General features: G+C 36.3%; 1 protein-coding gene across 2 annotated transcripts in view; it reads left to right on the forward strand.

Moving 5' to 3' along the window:
* Positions 1–15,815, forward strand: part of PPP1R12A (protein phosphatase 1 regulatory subunit 12A) — a gene marked incomplete at its 3' end in the record, with an annotated part of 115,181 nt that extends 99,366 nt beyond the window's left edge. Inside the window, exons 21-25 of one of the 2 annotated variants that reach the window (XM_083860246.1) lie at positions 592–733; positions 1,350–1,454; positions 2,356–2,403; positions 6,871–6,921; positions 13,345–15,815. In XM_083860246.1, coding sequence (XP_083716372.1) covers positions 592–733; positions 1,350–1,454; positions 2,356–2,403; positions 6,871–6,921; positions 13,345–13,431 — 433 coding nt within the window. Of the gene's footprint in view, positions 1–591; positions 734–1,349; positions 1,455–2,355; positions 2,404–6,870; positions 6,922–8,496; positions 8,647–13,344 lie in introns of those variants that run through there. The other variant, XM_083860247.1, reaches the window with a different exon arrangement.
* Between the last annotated feature and the right edge of the window lie 1,354 nt (positions 15,816–17,169).

Here is a 17,169-nt window from a genome sequence, read left to right on the forward strand (position 1 = left end):
ATTAGTGAAGAGTGAACAATGTGAAATTACCCTTAACTTTATTAATACTGGTTGTTATTGAGTTATTAGGATAAAGACTACGAAATATTTGTTTCATCAGCTGCTTCTCTTGAAATATTAGGATTCACAGCAAATAATTTTGAAATCCTGTTTTCTGTAATAAAACTTAAAATTCATCTAGGCCATTCATCTAGTGTTTTCTAAAACACTTCAATTAAACATACACTTTAAAAAATGTTCTTTATAGATGAAGAAGAATTAAGCTAAACTAGTTTTAAAGTATTTTCAAGTGTGTAAATATTTGCTTGCATTAAATAATTTAATTACATCTAAAATATTTCTTTGTATGCAATACTCTGCAGACTGAGCAATCTGAAAACATTTTCACCCAGAATCTTGAAGTACTGGAGAATGTAAAAATGAAATTTGCATCAAATTAGAAGACTAAAATCAAATTTTAGTCTAACTAAAATACGTAATTGCATTTGGTTGTTTTCAGCTGGGTAGCAGCAAACTCAAAATATTTGATACAGTCAGGGGGTGTCAGTTTGGCTGCAAAGGCAAAGGAAAAACAGAATTTTTCTTTTACAGATACGATTCGGGATCGCTCAGCATGTCCGCAGGTGATCGTTACGACTCAGCGCAGGGGCGATCGGGGTCACAGAGCTATCTTGAAGATCGAAAACCATACTGCAGTAGACTAGAAAAAGATGATAGCCCTGATTTTAAGAAGGTATCTGATCCAATAAGTTTGGTGCAAAAATAGAATTTCATTTCTGCTTTTCTTAAATTGTGTGAAAGTAGTCTCACATTGCATCAGAAATGATGCCTAAAGTAACTTAGTTGAATGGAGGAGCACAGCAACCACTACACTGGGGAAAAATACACATTATGGAACAGCTTCTGGCTTTTGTACTTTTCAAGGCAAGGGAGAAATCCAGAGGAGCCAAGATACAGTCAGAAAAAAAAAAAGATAGTATTTACATAAGAAAAGTATTAAAACTGATGTACGCCTTTGTGAAGCCTTTTACTATATGTTTGCCAGCTTACATGCATGTAAGGTAAAAATATGTTCAGATCTTGTTTTAAAGTAGAGGAGGAGTTTGTTGAAAAGTTTACTTGGTGGGGTAATCTGTGAAGTGTGAAGAAAAAAAGTGGCTTAATTGTATGTAAGGTAAGTTGTGTGCTTGTTTCTAGAAATAATTAGTAACAGTTCCTTACCATGCTTACTAATTTTAAATATCTCTACTTCTCGGACTGTTAACTTTACATGTGGTTCAATCATACTTTTGAAGTTTTTTGGCTAATCTCACTATTATCTGTTTTTTTAAACAAATATTTTCTCTTAGCTTTATGAACAGATTCTAGCTGAAAATGAAAAACTGAAAGCACAGTTACATGACACCAACATGGAACTTACAGATCTTAAGCTACAGTTGGAGAAGACCACTCAGGTTTGTATAAAACAAGAAGGCACGTACATAACCAGCCATGTAGATAGTAAACCAGAATCACCCCAGGCTATGGGCTGCTCTTTACTAGGCATCAGCTTTGTTTTTTATCCAGAAATGGAAATGGAGAAGAGTATTTCTGTTTTTCTAAAGAGAAAAGAGTGCAGGATTATGGTCTTCAGCTGTAAACAAAATGTGTGAGACTGCTTCCTGCCTACTTAAGTAGTAGTGATTCTTGCCAGCATGTATCTGCATGCAACTTTTTTGCAGAGTAGAAGTAAACACTTTCAACACTGTTAAGCTTATATTCAAACTGACAATCAGAATTGATTGATTAATTCATAAATTAATCAAATGCTGGCAAATTGGGATAACCTGCTAGTTCTTCCTGGCTGGTTAGATAGCTTTATCTTGGAAATGAAGAGCAAATAATGCATTCCTGCTACCAATAACTGCTGACAGGTAACAGTGCTGAATATAGTTATACAAGACACATAACACTGGAGTTAGATTTGTCTAAATTTGTCTACTCTTGCTGAAGAATGTTTCATATTATTGGATCATATTTACCACAATTTACATGTACTTAATTGTCTTTCGTGTGTACCCTGCAAATGTTAGTGAAGAGCATATGATGCCTGTTTTGTAATGCTTTTAGATAGAAATACTCTGTTACTCCTATTAGCCAAAGGCTGTGTAAGGATTAAATAACAGGGATGGCCACAGAAGAAGTGCATTATAAATCCAGTTTATTCTTTATTTCAGTGTTGCTTCCCTGAACACACTTTAAAGTGTTTTTTGACGATGTACTTCAGACAGAATACTAAAATGTCTAAGTGTTTTTCCCTCAGTTCTGTATTGTTTCAAAGCACATGTCAATATCTTAATCAATTTTGTGTTTCAGAGACAAGAAAGATTTGCTGACAGATCACTCTTGGAAATGGAGAAAAGGGTGAGTTTTTGCCAAAGGACTTTTAAATGCTCCAATTCAAGCTTTGTTTTAGTTTGTTTCGCAACCCCTGGTTTGGGTATATTTTAGTAGGAACAGAAGCCATTCTTAAAACTTGCGTTTTTTAGAGGATTTGGGGATTTTAGGTTTCAAAATGGCAATGAATGTGAGATGGGAATACTCTTAAGAATTGCCTTTAGTTTGCCTGTTTGTTAGTGATAACCAGTTTCTAAACTCTGCTGCCCTCCAGGGATCTGCCACTTGTTCCATCTCATCCAAGAAATTGTTGGCATTCCAGAGGGTTAAGCAGATTCATTGTGTCTCATCTTTTAACACATTTCCAAGATTCAGAGCAGTTAATTTCCTCAGAGCTTTCCAGAGGCACCAGTTATTGTTGCTAATGAGATAACTGTTTCTGCCTCACAGACATGAGACCTTAAACCTGCTAATGATATAAAATTATCTTTATCTGCCTCTTTCCTTGCAATGTAACTTTTTCCAGAGGAATATGATAATAGGGTACGGTAGGAGAAGGTGAAGAATGAGTAAGCAGTGCAGGAAGAAGGGCATCAGAGTCAGAGCCAACCCTAAATGGAATGGAAAAGAAGTCATGCAGTAAACTCATATGTGAGATAAACTACAGGAATTATTTCAGAAGTTGGACATGATAATTTTAGGCTGTAGTTTCATGCTGGAGTAAAATCCGACCTTGTAAAAGTTTAGTTTCACAGCAGCGTAAAGCAAAATACATTGATTTTGTGGTGGTCTTGGCTTCTTTCATGACTCCAAACACCATATGTTCTTTTCTTCTCCCTTGATCCTGGAGTGACACATTAGAGACAAACTAGAAAAAAAATTAGACTTTGACAGTAAGAAGTGATTTGGTAAAGATTTATTTATCCCTGGTAAATTTCATATTCATTAGCCCTTTGTATTGATTTTTCTGGTATTTTAGGTTTCAAAAACAGGTCTTAGTTATACAAAACTGTCCAGTATATAAACAAACAGATTTTACCAGAGCACATGGAGATATAGGAATATTCTCAGGCACTTCCTGAAGTTTCATTATCATTATCTTAATAGTCTCTGAGTTAATTGCTGTGATTTAGCACCTATTTCTCTCTTTAATTTTTTGGCATCCTAGTGTACATCAGTAGAAAGGTTTCAGCAGCAGATAATTTGTTTCTTGCTTGCTAGCATGGCCACACAAGTGGACATTTAATTATTTAATAGATGGAGCTGCATCCATTACTGTGTGGGTTCATAGGTAATGCTCTGGGTGTTGCGTAGCTAGACATTATTTCAGTTTTAAATTACAGCTTTCTCCCAAAACAGGCCATTGCATTAAAACAACTGGCTTTTTTAGAAATTCTTGCACTTTTTTTTTAAAGACATTCAGTCCAACAGCAATGTCTTTCAGAAATGGTTTTTTCCCTAAATGTATTAATATTAAAGTTAGTGGATAAAATAATTAACTTAGTGATGAATGTGTGTAACTTACGTGCTGTATGGCTGAAACAGGATTTATATCTGAATCGTGTTTATAATTACACACTTCTTTTCAGACAGGAATTTAAATGAGGAATATATTTATGATTGTATTTTCTGTGTTGTTTAAATCTGAAGTTTCACTTTGAATGTGACTGAAGCAGGATTCTCTACTGCTAGTCATCAACAGCTGATCTCTAAAAATAAGCTTATTGAATTCAGCATTTCAAAATTGTTTTCAAGACACCTTTTTAATGTGTAATGTAACAATAAAAACGCAGAAATGAAAAGAAATTGTAGACCTTTTTTCAGTGTACTTCTCCAAGTATATGACTTCACTAAAACAAAATATAAAACTAGAGATTTTTGTATAAATTAATGTAATGAATAAGGAGAGGCCGAAAGTAAAGTAGTGAGGAAAAATTGTAAGAAATAAAAAGCAGATAGAGAAAGAGCTGGAGGCAACTTTGGATTATGACATTTTCAAGCTGAAACTACCTTTTCATTGAAAAAAATGAGACTATGTATTAAGCCTAGAGTTGCACAGTAGTGAAATTCAGAAAATACTGGCTTTGAATTTTATTTAAATTCACCCTTAGGAAGTGGGTTTCCATAGTGTGACTTGTTGATGCATTGTGAATATTGTTCATTTGAAAATTGTTTACCAGAAAGGGGCCATTTCTGTGGGGATGGGGGTACAGGGCACATGTGCAAGGTTCTAGCAATACATGGGCAAAAATAAGAGTTTGTTTGACAACCTGACGCTCTTCCAAATATGCTACCAGCCCTTTGCAGAATTTTGTATGATGTGATAATAAAGCTTAAAACCAAAACTTAAACTTACAAGTTTCAGTCTGGATTAGAATTCAGAAAACTTGTAGGTACCTTTATTAAACAATTTTTGTCCCAAATTTAGAATTCTTCAGCTGGGAGTTTGAATTGTATTTCTTTGTATTATTAAATATACAAGTGTATGTAGGCATATACATCTGGTTTTAATTCTTAAAACTTGTATAGCTCTGGGAGAATCAGTTTTTCATATGTGTATAGTTGTGTACCTCAGTCTCACTGCACAATCCTGTGGCTCCAAGTTGCTTTGATAAATACAAATGAGCTATTGTATTTTATAAGATGAGAGATTAGCATGTAATTTTCTTTTTTTTTGTGAGTTACAGATGTTCCTTGGCATACCTTACAGAGTTGAGGAAGTATATCATAAAATTTTAAACCTCATAGATGTCAAATACTTTCTTTGAGTCCAGGAAATAATCAAATAACACTGACAAATCTTCTCAGTGAAACTGCAGTGCATTATTTCATTGGCATCCCTCACACCAGTTCCTAAAAGAGTAAGAGTTCAAGAGAAAGAGGAGCATAGCTTCATTTAAGAGGAACAGAACAGTTTTACAAAGACTGTTCTATCCAGACCAGTCTATTTGTTTCTTTTGTATAATGTGAATTATAAAAAGTCAATTAAAGATTTTACTGAATTGGTGTTCATTGCTAATGGAGAAGCTCAACATGCTAGTTAAGCAAATGCTTCAAAAGGATTAAGAATTTCTAAGCACCTGAAATTTTGAGATTTATTTGATAATTCATCTCTTGGTAATTGAAAAAATTGTTGACTATTGCTTAATACAGGAATACATAATATATGTTATTGTGTAAAACTAGTAGGTAACAGATAAAATTCTAAGTATTGTAAGACAGTGTGGGATTTTTGTTGGTTACTTATATCCATTAACTCGCTGGTACTTATGCTCATTATTGTCATTATAAAAAATCTTAATTCAAAGGAGTTAAGTACATTAAGTAGTAACAACTGCAGTAATATATTTATTACTTTGATAAAAATTAAAGTGGTTTGCTATAATGGGAAAATGTTGGGGTGTAACTGCACTGTGATTAAACTAAATTCAAATGATTTATATCTGAAAGGTGTCCGGCAAGAGTCAGTATCTACTGGGCGGTATGATCTAACCAAAGTTTTACACACCTCAGTCAATGCTGCTTGCTGTTTGCATAACACCATTGTATGCAGATGCATATGTCCACTTTGCAATAATCTGTTGCTTTTGCCTCTCACCCTCTGGAAAAAAATCTGAATGTAGAGTACTGATAACTGCAGCTGCTTTTAAATGAGATACACTGCATTGTCTGACACAGGAAAGCAAGCAATCAAGCTATAAACCCCAAAGTCTATTGCATTAGCTGCTCATCTGTCAGATGTGTTGAAAAATAGGTTTAAACAAAATAAAAATTTGTCTGCACTGCAGACTGCAGTGTAGTATAGAAAACCCTAAGCTAACTTTCCATAAGCTGGCTTTGTTATATAAACAGTGCAATCAAGTTCATATACAAAGGATAATTTCTCCTGCTTCTCAGGTAAAAAGGGAAATAAAAGGAAAATTAAACTGTACGAGAAATGCAGAAAATATTCAGGAAACCTTTTCTCAAGAAGCAGCTGATGTGTAACTAGATTTCTTTGGTACTGAGCTAAGTCCTGTAATGTCAGCTGTAGCAACACTAGGTTGCAGTGGACAGATCCCACTGAGCTGAGACAGATGTTTCAGCTACCTTTGTTTGTGAAGGCTTGTGCTTTTGTGCTTGTATCTTTTAATATTCTGGTTTGTTTATAATAATTTTCTGCATTTCTTGGATATTAAGGTCTTACAAAAGCCTATCTCATGAAAAATAAAGCCAAACAAGTTGTACTTAAAACCTTTCTAAATTAGTGAAAAGGAAAAGGGTATGTTTTGTAGGACTTGATATGAATTCCTATATCTCTTCCTCTTTGGATATTAAAATTCCATATTGACGAAATTTCTATGTATCACTGCCATCACAAGTTTTCTGTCCACACTATGCTTTTGGTTGTATGATCTTTAAAACTTGAAATGTTTCACTGTTACCACTGTATTTACAAGCTGTAATTTTTAAAATATTGTATTGTTCAGCATTAACACACATCTTCTGATTTAGGAAAGAAGAGCACTAGAAAGAAGGATATCTGAAATGGAAGAGGAACTGAAAGTAAGTAAATTAGTACACTATTAATACCAAAGGGTATTATTATGTTAGTGAGACATGTAGTCTGGCACTATTACTGGTCTCTATAATTTCACTAGAAGATAACTAAGTTACAGCTGCATGTCAGAGTCACTCCCGTCACACGGCTTGTGGCATAAGCAGCTGTACGTGTACCACTGTGAAGAAGGTGCTGGTTCTAGGAGTCTATAATGTGGCTGACAAGAAACATTCAGAAGTGCTTAGAGTGACACTCATCTTGAGCTAATCAAGATGGAATTGCAGTCTACGATTTTGATGTGATACTTGTATGTTTTATTTACTAATTACTATTAGTAAAATCCATTATTACTATTATTAAATAGCATGTGATCATATAGATATTTAAGCATTAAATGTTCTTTCAGTCTTTATCTCATGTTCTTTATTAATTAAATGGCATGTTATAATATCAAAAGAAAAACTTGTTTGTATAGTGTGAATCTGGTTTTAGTTAACAAAATGCAGTAGGTAGATTTGAGCTGTTGACAAATAAGTAACAATTACCATAATTGATTTCCACTTTTTTCAACTACGTATAAAGTGAGTCTCAGAAGCAATATTCTCTTTAAATTTCATTTCTGTTTTGTTTGGGTTCTTTCAACCAGTCCTTATCAATGTCAAACCCTCTGATATGATTAAGAAGGGTGAGAATTTGGGTGGGTTTATTTTTTTGTTATGTCCTTTCATATAAACATTGGACATGGCCAACCAAACTCATAGACTTTAAGTGGAATGTGAAAGCACCGTTATTTTGACATTTGATACTTGTCACTGATTAATAATACCTTTTAAGCTCATTTTTGCGCTCCCTCTGGTGCTTGGAAATGGTATTAACTTCCAAATACTTCTCATTAAAATACGTGCACCAAGTTCTGTTGAAGTAATTGAAGCTGGCAGGCAGAAGAGCAACTGTAATGCCTCTGGCTCCCTTGGATTAAGACCAAGATAGTCTGCTGTAAGGGAGGACACAAGGTCTGTGATTCCTTGAGGGGTCTTCAGAAGTAAAATACAGAAAAAAACAAACTATGGTAGTGGAAAATAATTGTCTGCCTAAGAGTAGAAGACAGAGTGTGAGCTTCTAGAGAAAGCTAGGCTTCTGATAAAAATAGAGTAGACAAATATATTGCTTTTTCCAAAGTTTTCTTTCAACAAGTAATAAGTGAATATTTTGAATTAAAGATTAAATATTCTTCCCATAGTTTGTTTCGCGGTTGTTAAAAAATATATGTTAAATGTGTCATTAGGCAGAGGGTTTTGAATAGGAGATTCAGTTTGTCCAATTAGGATGTTAAGTGAAGAATTCCAGGAATAGCTCTCATTGTTAATGCATCCTGAACTGTTTTGGAAAGCTGTGACTAATCACTACTGGTACTTAGATTGCTTTTCAAGAATGTGCCACTTGTTTGATACTTTCCTTTCACAGCGGCTTATTTACTTTAAACAGGACTGTCTCTTCTAAGTTTGTTTTTCAGTTCTGCTCATCTGTTATACATGTGGGTTTTTTTCTCATTTTCACTCCTATTTCTTTGATTCCTGCAGAACCTGCAACAAATAAAGCAGATTCAATCTTTGAAACACATAAATGAGCGACTGGTGACTGAGAATAGGGCCTTGACCCGAGTGCTTGCCAAGTTGTCAGGGTCCTGTAGGCAACTGCGCTCTGTGGACTTGTAATTTCTTCCTTCTCCTTTGTTTAGCCAGGCAGGTGTTGACATTCAGTTTGTGCTTGGGCAGAATTTGACCATTAACACTTGTGTGTCAGAAACTGACTCAGTGCTGCTTGGTTTTGGAGGTGTGGCTAAAGCTAAAGCATGGTGCCCAGTGTACAAGCTAGAGGTGTTGCAGTTGTGCTGGTATGGCATGGTATTGTCTCTGCTAGCAGTGAGGCTTGTCCTTGAGGATAAATGGGCAAGGATCCAGGAGACCTTTGACATGTTGAAATGTTGGCAACAACTGAAAGGATTTGAGTTTGCATGAGGATACACTAAAGTCAGTCTCTTGTTTTGATGTTTGTGTAAATGCTCAAATTGATTTGCCTCTAGTTTTCTAACAAATTAAGATTTGAGCTTTCTTACTGCAGTTTGGTTTAAGTGCATAGAGTTGATAAAAGTTTAGCCTTAACAAAAGAGTGTTTGAGAACTGGTTTCAGTACTGTGCATTTCTGAACAGTTGCATTAGCAACCATTTTTCTTACATTTGTGTGTTTCAGTGTTCGAGAGGGGACCAAAGTATTGTTTTTTTCAGAAATGTATTGAGATTTCAAGTTGATTACTGTTTTCATGTATTAACTTCCCATTTGGGTCTTGCCAATCATTATTTTTACCTAGACAACTTAAAACATCCAGTTTTAGTGCAGTTAAGCTTATTGATTTATATTGCTATATATATATAGGCATCCCAGTGTGGATGAGAATCCTACAATGCATGGACAGTAAAATCATAGACACAAAACAACTCTGCCTGCTGTGTCAGACTGGTTCAGACCCCTTCTGATAAAAGTATGAACTGCTTTGAGTTTCATCTTGGAAAACAATGCTAGTCTGTTGTTCTTAGTGTTATCGCATGGTTGTTTCAGAAGCCCGTGGAAGGTTCAAAATTTACATGAGGATCAGAGTGTGGTTTCATTCTCCGCCAAATCTATATGCCTTTCTTCCTCTTAAATATAACAAGTGTGTAAGCCGGAGGTTACAGTGAGCTTTTAAGATGTGAAAAAAATAAACCAGCCTTCTGGCACAATGACTCCTGCTAAACTGCTTCCTTTCATCTACCTCCCTTCCCACTTTGAAAGGAACGTGATGAGTGTACATTCTGCTCAGAATGTGATGTCGGATTTTCCCCACTAAGAGGCCTGAAATGAAGAGGTTTATCCTTTTGCTTGGTGTCTTTCTGGAATTGGACTAACATTAGGATGTGGTGTTCCTGATCCAGGCCTTGCATTCCTCAGTGCTCCCTGGTGTTAACCCTTACTGAGCAAGTGAAGTCAGCTCACTGACCTGGCTGAAAACAAATCCCTTTATTCATAATAGTTCTTGATCCATCTCACTCCAGTATTGTTGGATCACAAAATTTACTGTGCAGAAAGCAGCAGGAGCACACTGCTGCATGAGGAGGGAGAGCTGTCCCTTTAGGGCAGTCGTCTTACATCAGCCTCAGCAAACAGTGTGGTTTTTCAACACAGCTGAGCTAATCTAATGACTGCTGTCCATGGCTACACATCCATACTGTCTTTTTTTTTTTTTTTTTTTTTTTTGCTAGCACTGGTATTCCTTTAACCGTGGTAAGCCATTTGGGGTATTAACCACGGAAAACCATTCAGTATTCCTCTCCCTAGCAGGAGTTTTCAGTGGCAGGTCGTTGTGGAGCTTGAGTTGCCTGACCAGCAAAAGAGAATCAATGGAAACACAGCAGGGAGCCTTGACTGTATGGTGATAGGTTAACAATAGCAGTGTGCCTGAGTAATCTGAACAGGTACTTCAACAATTCATGAGGTTTTTTAATCTTCATTAGTCAAGTTGTTTTGTATGTACAAACTGGTAAATCCTCCAGCAAACACAGACATGATTATTACTGTACAGATCTGAAATGGCTCCACATACGTCAGATATTATTGAATCATTATTTGCTGAATGATAACACTGCAAAGTTACTAGCTATTCATGATACAGACAGACAAAACAGTGTGTTTTTAATGTTACACTAGAATCGCATCATAGGAAGATGCTTTGCGATTTTACTGAGAAGCAAATTGGAATTCAAAGTGCAGTATGTTACTGTAATTTTATTGAGTTCAATGCAAAGGCATTTTTTCCCTCCTTCTGGGCATTAAAGGTGTATGGTGTCACCTCACGAGAAGTTTGAGTGCCCATAGAAATGTACTGCTCCAAGAGAATTGTTTAAAGTATGTGGGGATTAGTATAGATGAGAAGTGTAAGTATTTTAGGTGACTTGTGCTTACTCTTCCTGATGAATCTCCTGCTATTCACAGAATGGTAGAATTACTTAGATGGGGAAAGACCTCCAAGATCATTGTCTGTCCAGTACTCCAGCACAACCACCCCTAAACCATGTCCCTGCGTGCCACTTCTACACATCTTTTAAATACTTTCAGGGATAGTGACTCCACCACTTCCTTGGGCAGTCTTGCTTGACAACCATCTTGGTGAAGAAATATTTCCTACTATGCAATACAAACCTCTCCTAGTGCAACTTGATGCCAATTTATCTTGTCATAAAACCCTTTTGTCTCCTATCAGTCTTCCCGTATTTCTAGCAGATTCACAACAAAAGATAAAATATTTCCGTAAGACCTGTTTTACCTATTAATTGGATCAGGCTTAAGATCTACCTACAAAGATTTGCAGATATATAATGGTACTGGATTATGTTAAAGCTCTAATTTTGAACAGTGGATTTTGTTAAAGTTGTTCACCAGGAAATCTGCCTCTCTGTGGGTCTCTCTCTATGTAATTAATCATTATGGGCTGCAGCTCCCTCTCTACTCAGTAAGTTGAAAGAGGCCTGTGACATTCCTGGATTTACTTTGAGGTTTCATTGGAATGCACACACAACACTACTTCTCAAAGTGCCTATTTAACCAGTACAAAACCAGACTCCCTTGATTCCCTGTGCATGGCTAGATGAGGGTTGTTGTGGTCTCAGCCAGTATCTTTGGTATGAAATCTGCAGCAGAAAGGCGAGGAGGAAGAAAAGGTTTTGGTCGGTTTGCCTGAACAAACATTCCATTGTTTGGAGACACATGCATATTATCTGGAAATGACCCCTGTCCTGGACAACAGTAGTTATTTTTTGCAGCTTAAATTTAAACAATAATGCTTGAAAATTGCAAAAAGGTTGCTCATGTTGCCCAGTTTCAAACACATTGGCATGGTTTTTGAAAGGAATCAGTATTTTACAGCTCTTTTTGTTCAGAGCACAGCTCTCACTTGACTATAACAGAAGCTTCCCTGTGACTCTAAAGAGCTCAACTTAGGTGGCTTCCCCTAGGCTTCACCATAAAACAGAGTTGGAATCGAGTGTAGCAGAATTATTTTTGCCTACTCTAATTGTAGAGACCACCTTCTTTCTTCTCTCTTCTGTCAACTTCCTTTCACATACTCTGGTACTTGCAGGGAAATAAACTAGAGATCTACAACCTCAGTCATTTTCAGTTCACCATCCTGTTTCACTATGAAAGGGTCTGCAGTTCAGTGAAGTGTGGACAGAAGGAGATGCAGAAATGAAGCCTCTAGTGCACAGTTAATTAACCCTGCATTTTTAAACTTCTCTGTTCTTTCTATTGCATTATAATGTTCTGAATATAATGGGATTGAAAGTATAATTTTTCTTGAATAAAATGAAAATAAACTAGTGCCAAGAAAATAATGAAGAATAGGGCAACAGGTGTTTCATAGGTTGGTAGCTGAACTTGGACTTCCTGCAGACACTTGCACTTGAGGTTACTGAGTAACCACTGTGCAGGAATAGGCTGTTACCTCCTGTGTAAAACCCCTGCTAGAATCCATAGGTGTAATTTAGCTGTGAGTGTGATATGTGATTTGTTATCAGTATGTGAATGTAGATACAGAGAACTGCTGAGATAATTTCTGGTTTCTCTGGCAAGCTGAATTCTCCCAGCACCAACCTCTGTGCCCTGACTTGTCCTTCTTTCCTATCTGATCCAGTCCAACTCTCACCTCATTTGGCTTCTGCCTTGCAGCTTTTGTGCTCGTGTATCACCATCTCCTTTGGCAGCCGTAACTTGCCATTCCCTAACCTGTCTGCCTGAGTGTATAGCCTGGTGTTGCTGTGATCTTTTCAGTGATCTGATCTTGTGTGAGCTAGGCTATTCAGGGACATGATCTCAAATTACAGGATGTGTGCTTCAACATGACTTTGGAAGTGGTTGGAGGATTAATGCTATGAGCTAACAAGCTGAATCACACTGTATCTGATCAGGATGAAATCATCCAAGAGCACAGCGGTAGAGATGCTTAGCCACAGCATGTTTTTTTGAAACTCTGCAAGTGCAGTATAGACAAGCCTCTTTAAATTGTTGATTGTTAATTTCCCTCTGCCCCCCTTACTCCCCCCTGGAATTTGAAGTATTTCATTACTTTCCTCATGCTGCTACAGATGCTTTTGTCAGAGGCTGGTCATCTGCACCACTGAGTTTTAGTGCATCTAGTCCAAGCAGATGAAAACTTCTAATCTCTAACCCTTACATGTATCGTGCTAAAAGGGGAGATTTTTCTGAACTGCTGATATGGAGTGTGAAAACTGCCAGGATACTTAAGCTGAATAAAGATTTTTACTCACAGTCCTTGTCTAGTCTTGCTGCTTCTACTTGGGGTGTAACAGCAAATAACCATCATGTTTCATTTTTCATAGATGCTACCAGACCTGAAGGCAGACAACCAGAGGCTAAAAGATGAAAATGGGGCCTTGATCAGAGTTATAAGCAAACTTTCCAAATAAAGGGTTTACTACAGCAGCAAATATTGGTATTGCACATCACTAGTAACTCCAGTGGACCATGGTATGGCAGTCACTGGAAGTGTGGGAAGATCCTTCGAGACTGTCATTTTCAGATATCCTGCCAAACACCCTCTTACCTGTGTGTTTTTTGTATCAAGATCATTGTTTCTGTTAAAATGCAGCTGCTGAGAAGATAAAATGACTGAGAAATCTTGTTTACAGCCACAGCATAATAAGGAAAGTATTCAAGGCCAGATACGCCTCAGATATTTAACCAGTAAGCCTTAGTTGTACATAAACACTTTTACATCAAAAAAAGCTTTCAGCTCTCACAGACGACAGTTACTCAATAATGTTTTTGTTGTGCCACAGTTCCCATTTTTTTCCTATACTCAGTTTTTCTTTAAGATTTAAGTTTGGATTTTTTTTCCCTTCTAATTTTTCATGTACCAGATTTTCTTGTACAGTGTTTTCACAGCTTTACCATTTGCAGAGACCACACACCCTTTTAAATTACATAATTTGTGTAGCTAACTAGAGTTGTATTGTTCAACCACCTGGAACAGAGATGTTTGGTGGAACGTTTGCTTTCACTGTTTGTGCAATATGCATTTATTTCCTATACAAAATGCTTTAAAAGTCAGTCGAAACTAGAAATATTTTAAGAGTCCTGTTTTCTGCCTTTATTGGTCACTTTAAAATAAAAAAAAAAAAAAGAAAAAAAAGAAGTTTGTAGTGAAAGACGTTAGATCCTGTAATCGTCACATTCATTTGAACAGGTACTGAGTGATGCTGTATATATAGATGTGTACTGGTTTGATTTTTCAGACCACCACGTGGCATGCTTGAATATATTTCCCTATTGCAAATGTCTGTTAATGCAAATTAGGCTATCCAGAATAGTGTGTTTAACAAAGTTCGTTAATTTTTATGGTATAAAGAAATTAGACATTGTACATTGTATGGAGCCCTATCTTTACAAAAGGTCTAAACTATATAAAAACTTTATTATCTTTTTGTCCCTTTTTTTTTTCATTTGATAGTGTTCACCATAATAAAAAATTGCATAAATATAACTGCTTCACTACATTTCACATACCTGTATTTATCTGAGTGCTGTCCAAAACTGTTGTGCTAGCCAAAGTAATGTACTAAATCATTTGAAAAGCATAACCCATTACACTCACAATAATGTTTATATGCACTGTTGTTGCCCTGTGAGAAGGCATCCAATTTGATAACACCATGTCAGACCATTTTATACATTTCAGTGGCCTTTAAAAACAAAAAAAGTACTTAAGTGAAGATCGTTTTTGTTAGAAACAGCTTTTATATTTTCACTAAACCATTCAAAATATGACATCCTATTGGCACATAGTTTATTGCCTAAAACCACTGAAAAGATCAGCCATTAAAACAAATTGTACATTGTAAAGCTTGTAGTAGCTATTGTATTATTGATTATATTGTATACTATATTAAATGTGAATTTGTACCCCTTCATTTAAAAAATGGTCATTGTGTTCTACTGCCTACTTGGGGCGGGGCGGGGGGCAGGGTTAGCTTTACAGGGGTGGGATATGTTTTGGTAAGGAAGACATGATGTCCTCTCTCTGTTGATTGGTTTTTTGAAGATGTAAGGTTATGCTCTTACTACCAAGCTCAGGATTTTTGATTTTAAAGGTACACGGATAGTTTGAGATATCTTATTGTAATTGATCTGTATGAGAGGTGGGTCTGAACCATAGGGACTTCCATTGTCGTATGCTAACATAAAATAAAGAATTGAATGGCTGCAACATATTGAGTTCTGTTACAAGACAGTTAGGCATATTCTGGATTATATTTGGTAAAGTTTGGGTGCCTGTGAATGATTAAATACGTGTTTCTAATATTTTAGTGTTTTATATTTAGGTTATTTATTCTTTATATCTAAAAAAATGAATGGCTACTGTGCTATATTGATTTTATTGGTAGTACTGAGCAGACCTTGTATCTGCATGAAACTAGTTGCAAAACCCACTATTTTGGAAAAAAATGTATTTTGACATATACAAATAAAATGAATACAAAATATTTTAAATGTGTGAAAGTTTTACTGATAAGCCATTGAAATTTGTTATGAATTTAAACCATGTTATAAGTTTGCTATTTAAATTCTTTGGTGGGCATTTTTCATTCATTGCGTTACTTGGATGCAATGTTCAAGTACCTTTCAAAGATTGTAATCAGATTGTGATTATTTGCACATCATTGTACATGCACATCTGTAAATGCAACAGTAAAAATGCCATATTTATGCAATCTGTAACAACTTGGACAAATGTTTATATATTTTACATAAACCTGTCTGTGTGCAGAATCTGAGAACCATTTTTTACGTGATATTAACCTAATCTCACAAAGCAATCGCTAAACTTGTGTCATTGTCTTATTGTTCCTGATTGTATTCAAGATTCATTACATCCCCAGAAAATCCAGCTACCAGAGAGAGAAAAATGGGTTGTGGAAGAATATTTTATTATTTAGGAGACTGTTTGCATGTAAGAAGTATATTATTGCTGGCTGGTGACTCTGACAAGCTTCCTTAAATGGTAATTCAAACCAGCAATTTAGATTATCAGGGGACTTGTCACAGTGTGGAAAAGTATCTCTGTGTCCAGAATTAACTTCAAATACAGGGGCATGGAAGTAGCTGGTGTGGAAAGTGAAGAGGCAAAAGCAGAACCAGCTCCAGCCATGGAGGGAGCCGTAACCTGGGGAGGAAGAATGAGTGCAGAATACTCAGTGGGAGGAGAGTGCAGGAAGCACAGCTGTGTAAGGGCTGCCTGACCTTTATGGCTCCAAACAATAGCAGTTACCTAGATGAAAAAACTCAGGAGCTGGAATTTCATTTTTTGCCCACCTTGTTTCCCTTATAAACAACTTCCTCTGAGCCTTCCTAATTCATACTACATACTGCTTTACTGCTGTTTCCTTGCCAGATCCAAAAGCATGGTTCTGATTCATAATGTGCAGGTCTTGTTTACTCAGCACCAGGTACAAAATGTGAATCTCAGAATCCACTCATTTATAAATACTATCCCAGCTAAACTTGGGTTGTGCTCACATGAACATTAAACTGGTATTAATCTTACCTGTCCAGTATTCCTGGCCCCTGTTCATCTGCTGCCCTAAGGGCAAATGAGTTGCCATACAAGGATCTTCTCATTTCTGTTTTAGGAAGAGTAGTTACTTACATATGTTTTAGAACAAAAAAAAAAAGGCATGCTTTTGGGTTTCTGAGGATACCTGCCTTAGGAGATGTGTGCTGAGGGAGAAATTTTAATTATTTCACCTCTATCAGACACAAATGGACTCTGTCTGTGAAGGCTCCTACCCCTGCTAGCTGGCATAACCGTGAGGCTTATAGTCAAGAGTGATGGCATAATGCCAAAATATGATGGTAGACCAGAAATCTACACCAAAAAAGAGCAGGAGGTGATGAAGAATATGCCATTATGTCAGTCTAGGAAAAGCAAGACCATGTCAGAAAATGAATGGTTTGCATGATGGCATCAAAACAAAATTGGCTCAAAGTCAAGAGTTCAAGGCCCCATCTCATCCAAACTCCTGACCAGAGAAATGTTCAGTGCAGTCAACAGTATGAGTTATAGCTTGCTGCTGGCTCATAACACTGTTCAAAGGAGGTATTAATTTATTTCTAATTTGAGTATGAAATAATCATTACACTGACTT

This window comes from Zosterops lateralis, assembly GCF_965231275.1.
Source record: "Zosterops lateralis genome assembly, chromosome: 4".
Classification (NCBI taxonomy): Eukaryota; Metazoa; Chordata; class Aves; order Passeriformes; family Zosteropidae; genus Zosterops; species Zosterops lateralis.